At 44.3% G+C, this 18,310-nt stretch overlaps 2 protein-coding genes across 2 annotated transcripts; both read left to right on the top strand.

Annotated features, from left to right (window-relative positions):
• Positions 1-1,330: 1,330 nt before the first annotated feature.
• LOC309489732 (fish-egg lectin-like) lies at positions 1,331-3,229 on the top strand. The gene is made up of 6 exons (XM_082158590.1): positions 1,331-1,373; positions 1,486-1,547; positions 1,682-1,909; positions 2,021-2,232; positions 2,422-2,546; positions 2,642-3,229. The coding sequence occupies exons 2-6, from the start codon at positions 1,490-1,492 to the stop codon at positions 2,784-2,786; spliced, it is 768 nt and encodes a 255-aa protein (XP_082014716.1). The 5' UTR covers positions 1,331-1,373; positions 1,486-1,489; the 3' UTR covers positions 2,787-3,229.
• A 7,843-nt stretch (positions 3,230-11,072) lies between these two features.
• On the top strand, positions 11,073-12,971 carry LOC309489064 (fish-egg lectin-like). The gene is made up of 6 exons (XM_082157582.1): positions 11,073-11,115; positions 11,228-11,289; positions 11,424-11,651; positions 11,763-11,974; positions 12,164-12,288; positions 12,384-12,971. The coding sequence occupies exons 2-6, from the start codon at positions 11,232-11,234 to the stop codon at positions 12,526-12,528; spliced, it is 768 nt and encodes a 255-aa protein (XP_082013708.1). The 5' UTR covers positions 11,073-11,115; positions 11,228-11,231; the 3' UTR covers positions 12,529-12,971.
• The last annotated feature ends 5,339 nt before the right edge of the window (positions 12,972-18,310 follow it).

Here is an 18,310-nt window from a genome sequence, read left to right as displayed (position 1 = left end):
GGCCACAAGCACTGACTCCCGGATGGATCTGGCGGTAGGCTCTAGGGGACGGAAATGGTAACTGGCTCAGGCTCCGGAATGGACATGGTGGCTGGCTCTGGCTCCATAGCGGGAGTGTGCTCTGGCTTGGGGGTCCGTGGCTGGCACGGGGCAGACGTCCTTTTCCTCTTCTGCCTCCCTAACAAATGGTGAAGGGTGATAGCTGTAAGACTGGAAAAACTGGAAGAACTGGAAGAGAGGGCTACTCTCTGAGAGAACAAAGGAAATTAACATTTGAACTCACTCTCGTGAAGGTAGCATCACCATTCGAGACGCAAGTCTCACCTCAGAATCATCTTAATCTACATGTCTTTCCCACTTCCCCCACTCTCTCTCTTTCATGCTGAGGTCACCTGCAATTCACCCAAAAATCGATATGGTTTGATGTGAATAATTATCATACAGTATTATACATGTTTGTTATCATTTGAAATGTCTCAGTGCGACTGGTACAAATGTCTCATTCCCAAAGTAGTAAACCAAAAGGTAAAAAGTTATTAAGAGTTTTAGGGATAACTTGTACACAAGAGGCTGTGTCTTCCAGGCAAATGGCATTCTGTTCCCAAAAGGTGTAAACTCTGAAGGCAAATTGCCATTGTTAGCAGATGTTTCCATGTGAAAAAAGTTTCTGTCTATATAATGAAATGCAGCAAAAGGCTCAGAGCGATTCATGCATTTTCTAGTGTCAAGGTTCGCATCTTCTCTCTTTATTCCAGAGCATTTGATGTTTTGTATCTATTATCTTTGAACTGATTATGAAATTGGCATTATACATTTACCTGACATAATAAATTGTAAACATTTGATTTTTATTCTAACAGACTGTGACATTATTTTCAGGAAAGAGTTAAAAAGAATAGTCAAACATTCGCTTACATTTAATGATGAACATATATCATTAAAACCTTTTCATTTATGGAGTCAGATGAAATAACAAGTTAATGCATATGAGAAAATGTATTTCATTTAATCAAAATACTTTGCCACGAGGAAAGACAGTAACACACAAAAACCTTCACCCGCTGACCGGATGCCTCCATTGGGCCAATTGAGCCAGGTTTACATGTCCAAACAAGAACCTACAAGAGATTGAACTAAGCTGGGGGTATAAATACACTGGGCAAACAAAGGAACTAAACTAGGTGCAGGTGACAGCAATATGTAGCTATAGAAACAAACGGCATAATCAGGCAACATATCAGCCCCCAGTCTAATCAGGCAACATATTTCGGCTATTTAAATGACCCCTCAATAGCATGTCAACATTGGATGCAAATGCCAAGTACCTGTATGTATCATTGAAGAGAAGAATCCACACTGACTGCTTAATTCTGGTCTGTCAAGAGAAAGTTTTCTTCATTTAATTCATGTTAATTTAGTGTTCCTTATGTTTTATTTTTACTCATATTGAACTAACTTATATAAATGATTTATGGTTATGAACAGAGCAATGAAGGTTTTTCAGAGTGTCCTGCTACTCTTCAGCTGCCAGTTCCTTCCCACTCTGGGTAAGCTGTAATGTGATTTGGAAACATCAATATATTAATCCATTTAAAACACTTTTTGCTGGTGTTTTATATAACAGTATGTAATGTATTTTGTGAGTGTCTATTTGTCCTCATTTTGTTCCATGTTTTCACAGCTTTAAACTGTGGAGTGACGAATGGCACACTGAAGCAGATAGATGCTGGATCTGGTTTTGTGGTTGGAGTGAATGATCAAAATGAAGTGTTTGTCCTAAATCATAATGTCTTCACAAAGGTTGGCTCGTCTCTAAAGCACGTCAGTGTTGGTCCTGCTGGTCTGCTCGGGGTGAATACAGCTGACAAGGTCTTCAAGTTGCAGGGTGGCCGCTTTGTGCAGCTTCCAGGTGAAAAGAGAAATTACAGAAATCAATACATGCTTAATCGGTCATTAATTTAAGACATTATCTTATTGTTATTCTTAAATCTTTCATCCAACCTGTTGATTGTACTGTTAGGCCTTCTCAAACAAGTGGATGCTGGAGGTGATCAGATCATTTCAGGTGTCAATGTGAATGATGAGATATTCTGCTTAAATATGGATGCTAATAACAAATGGCCATCCAGCAATATTTCTTGGGTTACAATTAATGGAAATCTGAAGTATTTCAGCTGTGGCCCGTACAGCTGTTGGGGAGTGAACAGCGCTGACCAAATCTACATCTTGAAGGTGATGTCATAATGTTAAATACAAGGGCATGAATTCAAGTTTAAATACACCAGGTTTTAACAAACTAGACCTCACACACGTTCGATTTTCTGACATAACTAAAGAAACTGGTGTGGAAGCAGCAAACGCAGTTATTTCATGTGACTTTATTATGGTTGACTGGTTTGTGTTTCTTTGGGTCTCGTGCAGGATGTGTCTAGTAATGTCTGTTCTGGGTCTGGCTTTGTGAATATTCCTGGACTTCTGTCCATGATTGAAGTAGCAACTGATGGCAGTGTCTTTGGTGTCAACTCTCAAGGGAACTTATACCAAAGGTAAATAGAACCTTCGTCATATTAAACACTATGAACAAAAGTGATTAACTTTCTAATATAAATCAAATGCTACATTAAATAAATGATTTTTGCAGAACTGGTGTCACTCGATCCAACCCCGCTGGCACAGACTGGATCTCGATGGTTGCCTGTCCCAGTAACCACAAGCATGTGAGCTTTGACCTGGGATTTCTGTGGGTCGTCTGTGTTGACGGCTCCATCCATAAATGTACTTTATAGAGTGTTATGAGTCACTGCAGCAACAAAGGAGCTCAATCATTAACAGAAACCTCAAAGTAATGTCATTATTAATAAATCTAAAAGTTTGATTAATTTCTCTTGAATCAATAAAAAGCATTATGATAGCATCTTAATGTTTCTTTGTGTAAAATTGTTGAGTGGTTCTCCAACTGAGAAAGTGTTTTATTTCTTATGTCTGATTAGAAAACATGTTTTGTCTATAATTTCTTTAGTTTATAACACTTTTAAAAGTTGCAGGAAGTTAAGGATTAAGCAACTTGTTTGTGCAGCTTCAACAGAGCAAACATTCACCTGTTTAACTTAATTTGTTTCTTTATCTGTCACATTAATTTCTATATACATACCACTAATGTAGCAATCTGTATATTAATGGCTGTAACACAGTTCGTTGTTGTGGGAACCGGCGAACATTTAAAGACTTTATAAATAAACAAATACAAAATTAAAGGCAGCTGCATCTCATGGACGACTGCTGCCACATATAATAAAACTAACATAAGTCCAGGCCTGGCCTCTCTCGTCCTTCACTGTCATTGCTCCTTTTATGCTTCCACTCCTCTGTGAGAGATACGAGACCAGTGCATTGCTCATCAGTAATCCCACCACCGGCCCTCAGCCTCGTCCTGCTTGACACAATGGCTTTATAAAAAAATTTTTATTATAATTTTTCATAAATATTTGTTTAATTTTAAAGGCAGGGGAAGCGCAGGAAGCAGGTGACGAAGTGAAAAAATATTTCTTAATGCTCATTTGTACACAATCAGCAAATGTTATTAGACTATACCAAAGCAAAAGCAGTGGAAGATTACGGCTTCACAACATCATTCTGTTGTGTTAAAAACCTTATTTGTCTCATACATGTACAGAGTTACCAAATTAACACTCAAAAATGCAGTCCTTTTCTCATTCAGACACGTTCTAAGATCCCTTGAGAGCCATGGCTTGTTATTACTAAACACCTGAACTATCTCAGAGGTGATTACAGTTTTTTCACAGAACTTGATATAGCCTGTGATTGTGTCTGTCAATTCATGATGATCAGAGCATGCGTCAAAAAACATGCGCCAATCCGTAGAGTCAAAACAATCTCTGAGCTCCTCCTCCCCATCCTCAGTCCATTGACGTACAGTTTTCAGGAGTGGTTTTTCACGCCTGATTTTCTGTCTGTATGTTGGAGGGAGATGAATGATGTTGTGATCGGACCTTCCAAGAGGAGGGCGACTCACTGCCTTATATGCGTCTGGGATGTTACCGAAGCATTGGTCCAGTATGCGAGTGGAGCGAGTGGTGACATACTGCTGCAGAGTGGGTAGATGAGGTGACAGCTAGGGTTGCCAACTTTCTGAAATGGAAATAAGGAACGGGATTGCCCCCATGGAAGAAAAATGTGCAAAATAACCCCTGAAATGATGACTTCTGGACTGGGCAGGTGCTTCGGAGAAATCGCAGAAGTCTTCTTAAGACGCAAGAAACGAGCCAAACACTGACTGACATTAAAGGAGAAGAAGTTCTGGTCTCACCTGAAGATGTAACACCACCCGGCATGCAGTCTTCTTCATCTTCTTCTATTCCCCTGGACAATGGTCATTCTGCAGAAACAAATGACTCTCCTATAATAAGATCATCACGCATAATAAAGAAACCTGATCGACTTAAAGGGGTGGTTCATTGTGATTTCACTTTTTTCATTTTAAATGTTGTGTAATGTTGCTGTTGATGCATGAACAGCATCTGCAAAGTTGCTGCGCTGAAAGTTCAACGTAAGCAGAGATATCGTCTTTTAAAAATCAGGAAGTTTAATGCCTACAAAAACGACTCGAATGGGACTACAACGAGATACTTCCCGGGTTTTATACGTAACTAACCCATGCAAAAAAGGGGGCATGGCCATAATTCTGCGGCTTTGACGAAGAGGAAGAGTTATAGTGGAGAGCTGTAGTAGCCATGCCGTCGAAAGTGTGTTATATTCACCCAGCTGCCAGGTCTTCTGTGTTCGGGCTTCATACGGACGCTGTAGTTCGTCAACAATGGCTAAAATTTATGTTTGATTATGTTCCTGAAAATTTCAATCGTAATAGCTCATGTGCTGCGCATTTTACGGAAGACAGCTTCCAGAATCTCCACGAATTCAATGCCGGATTCAACAAGAAACTGTTACTAAAACATGAAGCAGTTCCAACTTTAAAACCAGAGGCAGCAGTTGTTGGGCCACAACCTGTAAGTAAGACTTAATAATGTTTGCATGTATAATTTCAGACGTAATGTTTTAGTTTTATCAAGGACGTAAACAAATGCCAGCGCTGGCTTCAGTAGCCACTTACACGTACAAACGCGTACAAACATTTTGGACCTGAATTTGTAATTATGTACTAATTTTGTAAATGTATTTTCCATGTATATTTTATGACGTAATTTTTCGATTTGATCAAGAACGTAAACCAATGCCAACGCTGTTTGTTTATAGCCAGTTAGTTCGATGCTATTTTGTGTGTATAAGACAAACGTGTATAAAGTTCAAAAAATTATATGTAATCGCAACAGCCAACTTCAGCTGCTGAAGTTAAAATGTACTCGGTTACTAACGTAACCTGGGTTCTCTCTAGGAGAGGGAACGAGTACTTGCGTAAGTATCTTACGCTAGGGGAAAACCTCTTTTCCTCGAGATATTGAAGCCAAAAATTATCCTTAATTTTGCAATAATGTAAAACGCATTGCAGCAGCATGCAGACATGGGCGAGACAGCTCGCGCGCCCATTGGCTGCTCTACGGCAACTGCACCAGCCTATCAATAGAGGCCCCTCATGACGTTAGAACCAATGAGGGTGCTTCGCGCCCATTACGTCATGTCCCGCCGAAAGCGGGTGGGGCTAGGGCTATAAATAGAGGCTGGTTTGGTCAGTTTTTTCATCGCTGAAGCGAATCAGAACGTGACGCATGCACGGCAAGAGACGCAAGTACTCGTTCCCTCTTCTAGAGAGAACCGAGGTTACGTTAGTAACCGAGTACGTTCTCTTACGAGAGGTTCTCTCGTACTTGCGTAAGTATCTTACGCTAGGGGAACACAGTGCAAAACGCCGTGCGTGCTTGAGACATAACACTAAAGTCCCAAGGGCAGGTGCCCGGGGCTCATACAGTGCCTAATCACAAGGGACTCACAGAGAATCCGGGAAGAGGGTCTAGAATAGCATCATTCCTGTAATATAGAGCTCTGATAAGAGCATATTACATCAAGTGTTCCACACAGCCAGGGCGAACTCGGCCTGGACTGATAAATATGGGGGACTAATGCACTGCCCACAGAAGTAAACGGACGATCCGTGATCGACGCTCTAGCAGTTTTCAGCATCCTGAGCCGATAGCATCGGGCGGGTAATACTGAAAAATTAAACCGAGAGCAACCCAGCCTGTAAGGCGGGAACCTCGAGGTTATAAAACCTTATAAATGTAGACGGGGAGGCCCAGCCTGCCGCCATACAGATATCTTGCAAGGCAATCCCACTGGACCAAGCCCACGAAGAGGCCATGCGTCTTGTGGAGTGCGCTTTGACACCTATCGGGCATTGCAGGCCCTTGGATGTGTAAGCTAGCGCTATAGCATCAACTATCCATCTGGATAGACTCTGTTTTGACGCAGCTAGTCCCTTAGAGCGTCCGCTGAACAAAACAAAGAGCTGCTCCGTCTGTCTGAAAACAGGCCCAAACTCCATACACGTCGCGCTCACTGAGAGCGCTTGCAAATCCCCTATGCGCTTCACTGAAGCGAGAGCCAGAAGAAACACTGTTTTGAAAGACAAGAGTTTCAGGTCTATTGACTGTATTGGCTCGAATGGGGCACCTTTCATGGCTTCCAGAACCGTGGAAAGGTCCCAAACGGGAACTGAGGGCGGTCTGGGAGGGTTCAGCCTCTTAGCTCATCTAAGGAAGCGAATGACCAGATCGTTCCTTCCTAATGACTGGCCAAGCGGTGGTTCAGCGAACGCTGCTATGGCCGCCACATAAACTTTGAGCGTGGATGGGGTTCTGCCCTTATCCAGAAGCTCTTGTAAAAAGGAGAGAACCTCCGGCACCCCACAGCGTGAGGGTGAAGTGCCACTCGCTGTACACCAGCTAGTGAACACAGACCATTTTGAGGAATAGAGCTGCCTCGTAGATGGAGCTCTAGCCTGTGTGATCGTGTTTAACACTCCCGCTGGGAGGTTAACGGGTACCCGTTGATGGCCCACACATGTAGGGACCAAAGCTCCGGGCGAGGATGCCAGATCGAGCCGTTTGCCTGCGAGAGGAGATCCCTCCTCACCGGTATCGGCCACGGGGCGGTACTCGTCAGCTGCATCAGGACTGGAAACCAGACTTGGTTTGTCCAAAATGGGGCGACGAGTAGCACTGGGCATCCGCTCTCCCTGATTCGCTCTAGCACCTGGGGTAGGAGCGTGACAGGGGGAAACGCATAGAGCGGGCAGCGGGGCCAGACGTGAGCCAGCGCATCCCTGCTCTTGGAGAAGAATTCCTGACAATGAGCGTTCTCTTGAGACGCAAATAGGTCTATTTCCGCTCTGCCAAATGTCCTCCATAGCAGTTTGACTGTCTGTCGATGTAAAGACCATTCTCCTGCCGGAAGATTGTTTCTGGACAGTCTGTCTGGTCCCACATTCAGATGGCCGGGCACATGCGCTGCCCTGAGCGAGCGCAGATTGTGCTGAGCCCAGACCAGGAGGCGTTCCGTCAGCCTGTGAAGGATTCTGGATCTGATACCTCCTTGGTGATTTATATAAGCCACCACTGACATGTTGTCCGAACGGACCAAGACGTGGCGTCTTTTTATCTGGGGACAAAAGCGCCTCAGCGCGTTGTCGACTGCCATCATTTCCAGGCAGTTTATATGCAGAAGCTTCTCCCGTTCCGACCACTGGCCGAATAACGGTCTGCCCTCGAGCAGCGCTCCCCATCCCGAGGTTGAGGCGTCCGTAGACACCACCTTCACACTCGAGGAAGTCCCCAGGCTTACACCTGACCGGTACCAGTCGGTCACTGTCCAAGGTTTCAGAGCTGCGACGCATTTCTGATCGACCTTGAGGTGCGCGAGACTGGAGGTCCAAGCTCTGCGCGGCGCGCACGCTTTCAACCAATACTGCAGCGGGCGCATGCGAAGCAGACCCAGCTGAAGCACCGAGGATGCTGAAGCCATGAGACCCAGCATCCTTTGAAACTTTTTGAGTGGGACTAAAGCGTCGTGGCGAAAAATCTCTGTCATGCGCTGAATACTTAGTCTGCGCTGCGGCGACAGCTGTGCTGTCATAGACAGCGAGTCCAGATCTGTGCCCAGAAAAGATATTTTCTGACTGGGAGACAGCGAACTCTTCGCCCAATTGACTGTGAGACCTAAATTCTCGAGGTGATCGAGTAATATGGTCCTGTGTTCTATGAGCTCCGACTGTGATCGAGCTAGAACCAGCCAATCGTCCAAATAATTCAGCACTCGTATGCCTCGGAGCCTGAGGGGTGCGAGCGCTGCATCCATGCACATCGTGAATACGCGAGGTGCCAGGGATAGGCCAAATGGCAGGACTGTGTACTGATATGCCTGACCCTGGAAGGCGAATTTCAAAAATCGCCTGTGACGTGACGCTATTTGGATTTGAAAATAAGCGTCCTTCAGATCTATCGACATGAACCAGTCCCCTTGGCAAATTTGCGAGAGGATTTTCTTGGTCGTGAGCATTCTGAATCGTCGTTTCAGAAGTGCTTTGTTTAGTCGTCTTAGATCTAGAATGGGTCTGAGACCCCCGTCTTTTTTGGGTACCAGAAAATATCTGCTGTACATGCCCCCTTCACTCTGAGCTTGTGATAAGGGTTCTATAGCCCCTTTGCTCAGTAACTTCGCTATTTCGGCTCGAAGTAGGTGTGCTACTTCCTTTTTTACCGTAGTATCGATTCGCCGCTTTGCGTTGCGGGCGTCGACCGAACTGTAGCGAATAGCCTCTTTCTATAATGTTCAGCACCCAGTCTGAAACCCCGGGGAGCTCTGCCCACGCTTTCGCGTGAGTGGCTAGGGGTAGAATGATATCTGGGCTCTGGTCGCGACCTAGTGGCGAGCGGAGAGCAACGGTGTGCTGTAACATGAGCGCCGCGTTTGCAGCGTGTGAGACTGCTGTCGAATCACAACACAGGAACCGCTGGCAAAATCAGAACTCGTTACGTATTTCTGAAGGAGGGACTTCATAGAACAAGGAAGTCATCAGCCCGTTTTTAGGACAGTGAAAACAGCGGTATACAGATAAGTAAATTGTGTGAAAAATACTGTGTTTTTTTACACGCGAAACATGAACACATGTTATATTGCACACTATAAACACAATCAAAGCTTCAAAAACACAGGAAAAACAGGACCTTTAAAGCTATAATTTATAGACATTTTAAGAAAGAAATCATTTACCTGTTGAGAGTATGTTGACAGTCTGTTTAGTTCTAGCTGAGCTCCAGAACATCAGTAATGAGGTGACTGACAGTTACAGATTTGAAAAACAAAAAGGCGGGAATAAAGAACCCTAAACTCGAACACAAAGAACCATTAATTTCATCATATAAAGGCTTCTTCAGGACGATACAGTTCTAAATAGAACTGTTACTACGTGTAAAGAACCTTTAAAGAACCCTCTTTTTTTAGAGTGCACTTAGCATCAGTGTACTTTTTTCATTTTGTGTTGCAGCCGCGAAAACCTTTGTGGACTTAGTGGAGAAGCCTGAGGTGGAGCCAGAGAGCTGGAGAGCTTGACCACTGGAGGAGGAAGGACTCTGGGCGGAAGCAGATAGTCCATATAGTCGGACAGGACCGGCAGAGAAGGAGAGATTTCGAGGGTGAAGAAAAGGGTGAGACATGGATCTGCAGACTACAAATCAATCAGACAGTAATCCGTTCCTGGCTCTGGGATGGACTGGGCCACAAGCACTGACTCCCGGATGGATCTGGCGGTAGGCTCTAGGGGACGGAAATGGTAACTGGCTCAGGCTCCGGAATGGACATGGTGGCTGGCTCTGGCTCCATAGCGGGAGTGTGCTCTGGCTTGGGGGTCCGTGGCTGGCACGGGGCAGACGTCCTTTTCCTCTTCTGCCTCCCTAACAAATGGTGAAGGGTGATAGCTGTAAGACTGGAAAAACTGGAAGAACTGGAAGAGAGGGCTACTCTCTGAGAGAACAAAGGAAATTAACATTTGAACTCACTCTCGTGAAGGTAGCATCACCATTCGAGACGCAAGTCTCACCTCAGAATCATCTTAATCTACATGTCTTTCCCACTTCCCCCACTCTCTCTCTTTCATGCTGAGGTCACCTGCAATTCACCCAAAAATCGATATGGTTTGATGTGAATAATTATCATACAGTATTATACATGTTTGTTATCATTTGAAATGTCTCAGTGCGACTGGTACAAATGTCTCATTCCCAAAGTAGTAAACCAAAAGGTAAAAAGTTATTAAGAGTTTTAGGGATAACTTGTACACAAGAGGCTGTGTCTTCCAGGCAAATGGCATTCTGTTCCCAAAAGGTGTAAACTCTGAAGGCAAATTGCCATTGTTAGCAGATGTTTCCATGTGAAAAAAGTTTCTGTCTATATAATGAAATGCAGCAAAAGGCTCAGAGCGATTCATGCATTTTCTAGTGTCAAGGTTCGCATCTTCTCTCTTTATTCCAGAGCATTTGATGTTTTGTATCTATTATCTTTGAACTGATTATGAAATTGGCATTATACATTTACCTGACATAATAAATTGTAAACATTTGATTTTTATTCTAACAGACTGTGACATTATTTTCAGGAAAGAGTTAAAAAGAATAGTCAAACATTCGCTCACATTTAATGATGAACATATATCATTAAAACCTTTTCATTTATGGAGTCAGATGAAATAACAAGTTAATGCATATGAGAAAATGTATTTCATTTAATCAAAATACTTTGCCACGAGGAAAGACAGTAACACACAAAAACCTTCACCCGCTGACCGGATGCCTCCATTGGGCCAATTGAGCCAGGTTTACATGTCCAAACAAGAACCTACAAGAGATTGAACTAAGCTGGGGGTATAAATACACTGGGCAAACAAAGGAACTAAACTAGGTGCAGGTGACAGCAATATGTAGCTATAGAAACAAACGGCATAATCAGGCAACATATCAGCCCCCAGTCTAATCAGGCAACATATTTCGGCTATTTAAATGACCCCTCAATAGCATGTCAACATTGGATGCAAATGCCAAGTACCTGTATGTATCATTGAAGAGAAGAATCCACACTGACTGCTTAATTCTGGTCTGTCAAGAGAAAGTTTTCTTCATTTAATTCATGTTAATTTAGTGTTCCTTATGTTTTATTTTTACTCATATTGAACTAACTTATATAAATGATTTATGGTTATGAACAGAGCAATGAAGGTTTTTCAGAGTGTCCTGCTACTCTTCAGCTGCCAGTTCCTTCCCACTCTGGGTAAGCTGTAATGTGATTTGGAAACATCAATATATTAATCCATTTAAAACACTTTTTGCTGGTGTTTTATATAACAGTATGTAATGTATTTTGTGAGTGTCTATTTGTCCTCATTTTGTTCCATGTTTTCACAGCTTTAAACTGTGGAGTGACGAATGGCACACTGAAGCAGATAGATGCTGGATCTGGTTTTGTGGTTGGAGTGAATGATCAAAATGAAGTGTTTGTCCTAAATCATAATGTCTTCACAAAGGTTGGCTCGTCTCTAAAGCACGTCAGTGTTGGTCCTGCTGGTCTGCTCGGGGTGAATACAGCTGACAAGGTCTTCAAGTTGCAGGGTGGCCGCTTTGTGCAGCTTCCAGGTGAAAAGAGAAATTACAGAAATCAATACATGCTTAATCGGTCATTAATTTAAGACATTATCTTATTGTTATTCTTAAATCTTTCATCCAACCTGTTGATTGTACTGTTAGGCCTTCTCAAACAAGTGGATGCTGGAGGTGATCAGATCATTTCAGGTGTCAATGTGAATGATGAGATATTCTGCTTAAATATGGATGCTAATAACAAATGGCCATCCAGCAATATTTCTTGGGTTACAATTAATGGAAATCTGAAGTATTTCAGCTGTGGCCCGTACAGCTGTTGGGGAGTGAACAGCGCTGACCAAATCTACATCTTGAAGGTGATGTCATAATGTTAAATACAAGGGCATGAATTCAAGTTTAAATACACCAGGTTTTAACAAACTAGACCTCACACACGTTCGATTTTCTGACATAACTAAAGAAACTGGTGTGGAAGCAGCAAACGCAGTTATTTCATGTGACTTTATTATGGTTGACTGGTTTGTGTTTCTTTGGGTCTCGTGCAGGATGTGTCTAGTAATGTCTGTTCTGGGTCTGGCTTTGTGAATATTCCTGGACTTCTGTCCATGATTGAAGTAGCAACTGATGGCAGTGTCTTTGGTGTCAACTCTCAAGGGAACTTATACCAAAGGTAAATAGAACCTTCGTCATATTAAACACTATGAACAAAAGTGATTAACTTTCTAATATAAATCAAATGCTACATTAAATAAATGATTTTTGCAGAACTGGTGTCACTCGATCCAACCCCGCTGGCACAGACTGGATCTCGATGGTTGCCTGTCCCAGTAACCACAAGCATGTGAGCTTTGACCTGGGATTTCTGTGGGTCGTCTGTGTTGACGGCTCCATCCATAAATGTACTTTATAGAGTGTTATGAGTCACTGCAGCAACAAAGGAGCTCAATCATTAACAGAAACCTCAAAGTAATGTCATTATTAATAAATCTAAAAGTTTGATTAATTTCTCTTGAATCAATAAAAAGCATTATGATAGCATCTTAATGTTTCTTTGTGTAAAATTGTTGAGTGGTTCTCCAACTGAGAAAGTGTTTTATTTCTTATGTCTGATTAGAAAACATGTTTTGTCTATAATTTCTTTAGTTTATAACACTTTTAAAAGTTGCAGGAAGTTAAGGATTAAGCAACTTGTTTGTGCAGCTTCAACAGAGCAAACATTCACCTGTTTAACTTAATTTGTTTCTTTATCTGTCACATTAATTTCTATATACATACCACTAATGTAGCAATCTGTATATTAATGGCTGTAACACAGTTCGTTGTTGTGGGAACCGGCGAACATTTAAAGACTTTATAAATAAACAAATACAAAATTAAAGGCAGCTGCATCTCATGGACGACTGCTGCCACATATAATAAAACTAACATAAGTCCAGGCCTGGCCTCTCTCGTCCTTCACTGTCATTGCTCCTTTTATGCTTCCACTCCTCTGTGAGAGATACGAGACCAGTGCATTGCTCATCAGTAATCCCACCACCGGCCCTCAGCCTCGTCCTGCTTGACACAATGGCTTTATAAAAAAAATTTTATTATAATTTTTCATAAATATTTGTTTAATTTTAAAGGCAGGGGAAGCGCAGGAAGCAGGTGACGAAGTGAAAAAATATTTCTTAATGCTCATTTGTACACAATCAGCAAATGTTATTAGACTATACCAAAGCAAAAGCAGTGGAAGATTACGGCTTCACAACATCATTCTGTTGTGTTAAAAACCTTATTTGTCTCATACATGTACAGAGTTACCAAATTAACACTCAAAAATGCAGTCCTTTTCTCATTCAGACACGTTCTAAGATCCCTTGAGAGCCATGGCTTGTTATTACTAAACACCTGAACTATCTTAGAGGTGATTACAGTTTTTTCACAGAACTTGATATAGCCTGTGATTGTGTCTGTCAATTCATGATGATCAGAGCATGCGTCAAAAAACATGCGCCAATCCGTAGAGTCAAAACAATCTCTGAGCTCCTCCTCCCCATCCTCAGTCCATTGACGTACAGTTTTCAGGAGTGGTTTTTCACGCCTGATTTTCTGTCTGTATGTTGGAGGGAGATGAATGATGTTGTGATCGGACCTTCCAAGAGGAGGGCGACTCACTGCCTTATATGCGTCTGGGATGTTACCGAAGCATTGGTCCAGTATGCGAGTGGAGCGAGTGGTGACATACTGCTGCAGAGTGGGTAGATGAGGTGACAGCTAGGGTTGCCAACTTTCTGAAATGGAAATAAGGAACGGGATTGCCCCCATGGAAGAAAAATGTGCAAAATAACCCCTGAAATGATGACTTCTGGACTGGGCAGGTGCTTCGGAGAAATCGCAGAAGTCTTCTTAAGACGCAAGAAACGAGCCAAACACTGACTGACATTAAAGGAGAAGAAGTTCTGGTCTCACCTGAAGATGTAACACCACCCGGCATGCAGTCTTCTTCATCTTCTTCTATTCCCCTGGACAATGGTCATTCTGCAGAAACAAATGACTCTCCTATAATAAGATCATCACGCATAATAAAGAAACCTGATCGACTTAAAGGGGTGGTTCATTGTGATTTCACTTTTTTCATTTTAAATGTTGTGTAATGTTGCTGTTGATGCATGAACAGCATCTGCAAAGTTGCTGCGCTGAAAGTTCAACGTAAGCAGAGATATCGTCTTTTAAAAATCAGGAAGTTTAATGCCTACAAAAACGACTCGAATGGGACTACAACGAGATACTTCCCGGGTTTTATACGTAACTAACCCATGCAAAAAAGGGGGCATGGCCATAATTCTGCGGCTTTGACGAAGAGGAAGAGTTATAGTGGAGAGCTGTAGTAGCCATGCCGTCGAAAGTGTGTTATATTCACCCAGCTGCCAGGTCTTCTGTGTTCGGGCTTCATACGGACGCTGTAGTTCGTCAACAATGGCTAAAATTTATGTTTGATTATGTTCCTGAAAATTTCAATCGTAATAGCTCATGTGCTGCGCATTTTACGGAAGACAGCTTCCAGAATCTCCACGAATTCAATGCCGGATTCAACAAGAAACTGTTACTAAAACATGAAGCAGTTCCAACTTTAAAACCAGAGGCAGCAGTTGTTGGGCCACAACCTGTAAGTAAGACTTAATAATGTTTGCATGTATAATTTCAGACGTAATGTTTTAGTTTTATCAAGGACGTAAACAAATGCCAGCGCTGGCTTCAGTAGCCACTTACACGTACAAACGCGTACAAACATTTTGGACCTGAATTTGTAATTATGTACTAATTTTGTAAATGTATTTTCCATGTATATTTTATGACGTAATTTTTCGATTTGATCAAGAACGTAAACCAATGCCAACGCTGTTTGTTTATAGCCAGTTAGTTCGATGCTATTTTGTGTGTATAAGACAAACGTGTATAAAGTTCAAAAAATTATATGTAATCGCAACAGCCAACTTCAGCTGCTGAAGTTAAAATGTACTCGGTTACTAACGTAACCTGGGTTCTCTCTAGGAGAGGGAACGAGTACTTGCGTAAGTATCTTACGCTAGGGGAAAACCTCTTTTCCTCGAGATATTGAAGCCAAAAATTATCCTTAATTTTGCAATAATGTAAAACGCATTGCAGCAGCATGCAGACATGGGCGAGACAGCTCGCGCGCCCATTGGCTGCTCTACGGCAACTGCACCAGCCTATCAATAGAGGCCCCTCATGACGTTAGAACCAATGAGGGTGCTTCGCGCCCATTACGTCATGTCCCGCCGAAAGCGGGTGGGGCTAGGGCTATAAATAGAGGCTGGTTTGGTCAGTTTTTTCATCGCTGAAGCGAATCAGAACGTGACGCATGCACGGCAAGAGACGCAAGTACTCGTTCCCTCTTCTAGAGAGAACCGAGGTTACGTTAGTAACCGAGTACGTTCTCTTACGAGAGGTTCTCTCGTACTTGCGTAAGTATCTTACGCTAGGGGAACACAGTGCAAAACGCCGTGCGTGCTTGAGACATAACACTAAAGTCCCAAGGGCAGGTGCCCGGGGCTCATACAGTGCCTAATCACAAGGGACTCACAGAGAATCCGGGAAGAGGGTCTAGAATAGCATCATTCCTGTAATATAGAGCTCTGATAAGAGCATATTACATCAAGTGTTCCACACAGCCAGGGCGAACTCGGCCTGGACTGATAAATATGGGGGACTAATGCACTGCCCACAGAAGTAAACGGACGATCCGTGATCGACGCTCTAGCAGTTTTCAGCATCCTGAGCCGATAGCATCGGGCGGGTAATACTGAAAAATTAAACCGAGAGCAACCCAGCCTGTAAGGCGGGAACCTCGAGGTTATAAAACCTTATAAATGTAGACGGGGAGGCCCAGCCTGCCGCCATACAGATATCTTGCAAGGCAATCCCACTGGACCAAGCCCACGAAGAGGCCATGCCTCTTGTGGAGTGCGCTTTGACACCTATCGGGCATTGCAGGCCCTTGGATGTGTAAGCTAGCGCTATAGCATCAACTATCCATCTGGATAGACTTTGTTTTGACGCAGCTAGTCCCTTAGAGCGTCCGCTGAACAAAACAAAGAGCTGCTCCGTCTGTCTGAAAACAGGCCCAAACTCCATACACGTCGCGCTCACTGAGAGCGCTTGCAAATCCCCTATGCGCTTCACTGAAGCGAGAGCCAGAAGAAACACTGTTTTGAAAGACAAGAGTTTCAGGTCTATTGACTGTATTGGCTCGAATGGGGCACCTTTCATGGCTTCCAGAACCGTGGAAAGGTCCCAAACGGGAACTGAGGGCGGTCTGGGAGGGTTCAGCCTCTTAGCTCATCTAAGGAAGCGAATGACCAGATCGTTCCTTCCTAATGACTGGCCAAGCGGTGGTTCAGCGAACGCTGCTATGGCCGCCACATAAACTTTGAGCGTGGATGGGGTTCTGCCCTTATCCAGAAGCTCTTGTAAAAAGGAGAGAACCTCCGGCACCCCACAGCGTGAGGGTGAAGTGCCACTCGCTGTACACCAGCTAGTGAACACAGACCATTTTGAGGAATAGAGCTGCCTCGTAGATGGAGCTCTAGCCTGTGTGATCGTGTTTAACACTCCCGCTGGGAGGTTAACGGGTACCCGTTGATGGCCCACACATGTAGGGACCAAAGCTCCGGGCGAGGATGCCAGATCGAGCCGTTTGCCTGCGAGAGGAGATCCCTCCTCACCGGTATCGGCCACGGGGCGGTACTCGTCAGCTGCATCAGGACTGGAAACCAGACTTGGTTTGTCCAAAATGGGGCGACGAGTAGCACTGGGCATCCGCTCTCCCTGATTCGCTCTAGCACCTGGGGTAGGAGCGTGACAGGGGGAAACGCATAGAGCGGGCAGCGGGGCCAGACGTGAGCCAGCGCATCCCTGCTCTTGGAGAAGAATTCCTGACAATGAGCGTTCTCTTGAGACGCAAATAGGTCTATTTCCGCTCTGCCAAATGTCCTCCATAGCAGTTTGACTGTCTGTGGATGTAAAGACCATTCTCCTGCCGGAAGATTGTTTCTGGACAGTCTGTCTGGTCCCACATTCAGATGGCCGGGCACATGCGCTGCCCTGAGCGAGCGCAGATTGTGCTGAGCCCAGACCAGGAGGCGTTCCGTCAGTCTGTGAAGGATTCTGGATCTGATACCTCCTTGGTGATTTATATAAGCCACCACTGACATGTTGTCCGAACGGACCAAGACGTGGCGTCTTTTTATCTGGGGACAAAAGCGCCTCAGCGCGTTGTCGACTGCCATCATTTCCAGGCAGTTTATATGCAGAAGCTTCTCCCGTTCCGACCACTGGCCGAATAACGGTCTGCCCTCGAGCAGCGCTCCCCATCCCGAGGTTGAGGCGTCCGTAGACACCACCTTCACACTCGAGGAAGTCCCCAGGCTTACACCTGACCGGTACCAGTCGGTCACTGTCCAAGGTTTCAGAGCTGCGACGCATTTCTGATCGACCTTGAGGTGCGCGAGACCGGAGGTCCAAGCTCTGCGCGGCGCGCACGCTTTCAACCACTACTGCAGCGGGCGCATGCGAAGCAGACCCAGCTGAAGCACCGAGGATGCTGAAGCCATGAGACCCAGCATCCTTTGAAACTTTTTGAGTGGGACTAAAGCGTCGTGGCGAAAAATCTCTGTCATGCGCTGAATACTTAGTCTGCGCTGCGGCGACAGCTGTGCTGTCATAGACAGCGAGTCCAGATCTGTGCCCAGAAAAGATATTTTCTGACTGGGAGACAGCGAACTCTTCGCCCAATTGACTGTGAGACCTAAATTCTCGAGGTGATCGAGTAATATGGTCCTGTGTTCTATGAGCTCCGACTGTGATCGAGCTAGAACCAGCCAATCGTCCAAATAATTCAGCACTCGTATGCCTCGGAGCCTGAGGGGTGCGAGCGCTGCATCCATGCACATCGTGAATACGCGAGGTGCCAGGGATAGGCCAAATGGCAGGACTGTGTACTGATATGCCTGACCCTGGAAGGCGAATTTCAAAAATCGCCTGTGACGTGACGCTATTTGGATTTGAAAATAAGCGTCCTTCAGATCTATCGACATGAACCAGTCCCCTTGGCAAATTTGCGAGAGGATTTTCTTGGTCGTGAGCATTCTGAATCGTCGTTTCAGAAGTGCTTTGTTTAGTCGTCTTAG

Source organism: Leuciscus leuciscus, assembly GCF_965113295.1.
Source record: "Leuciscus leuciscus genome assembly, chromosome: 24".
Classification (NCBI taxonomy): Eukaryota; Metazoa; Chordata; class Actinopteri; order Cypriniformes; family Leuciscidae; genus Leuciscus; species Leuciscus leuciscus.
Note: the sequence above shows the minus strand (reverse complement) of the source record. Positions and strands in the feature narration are given on the sequence as shown.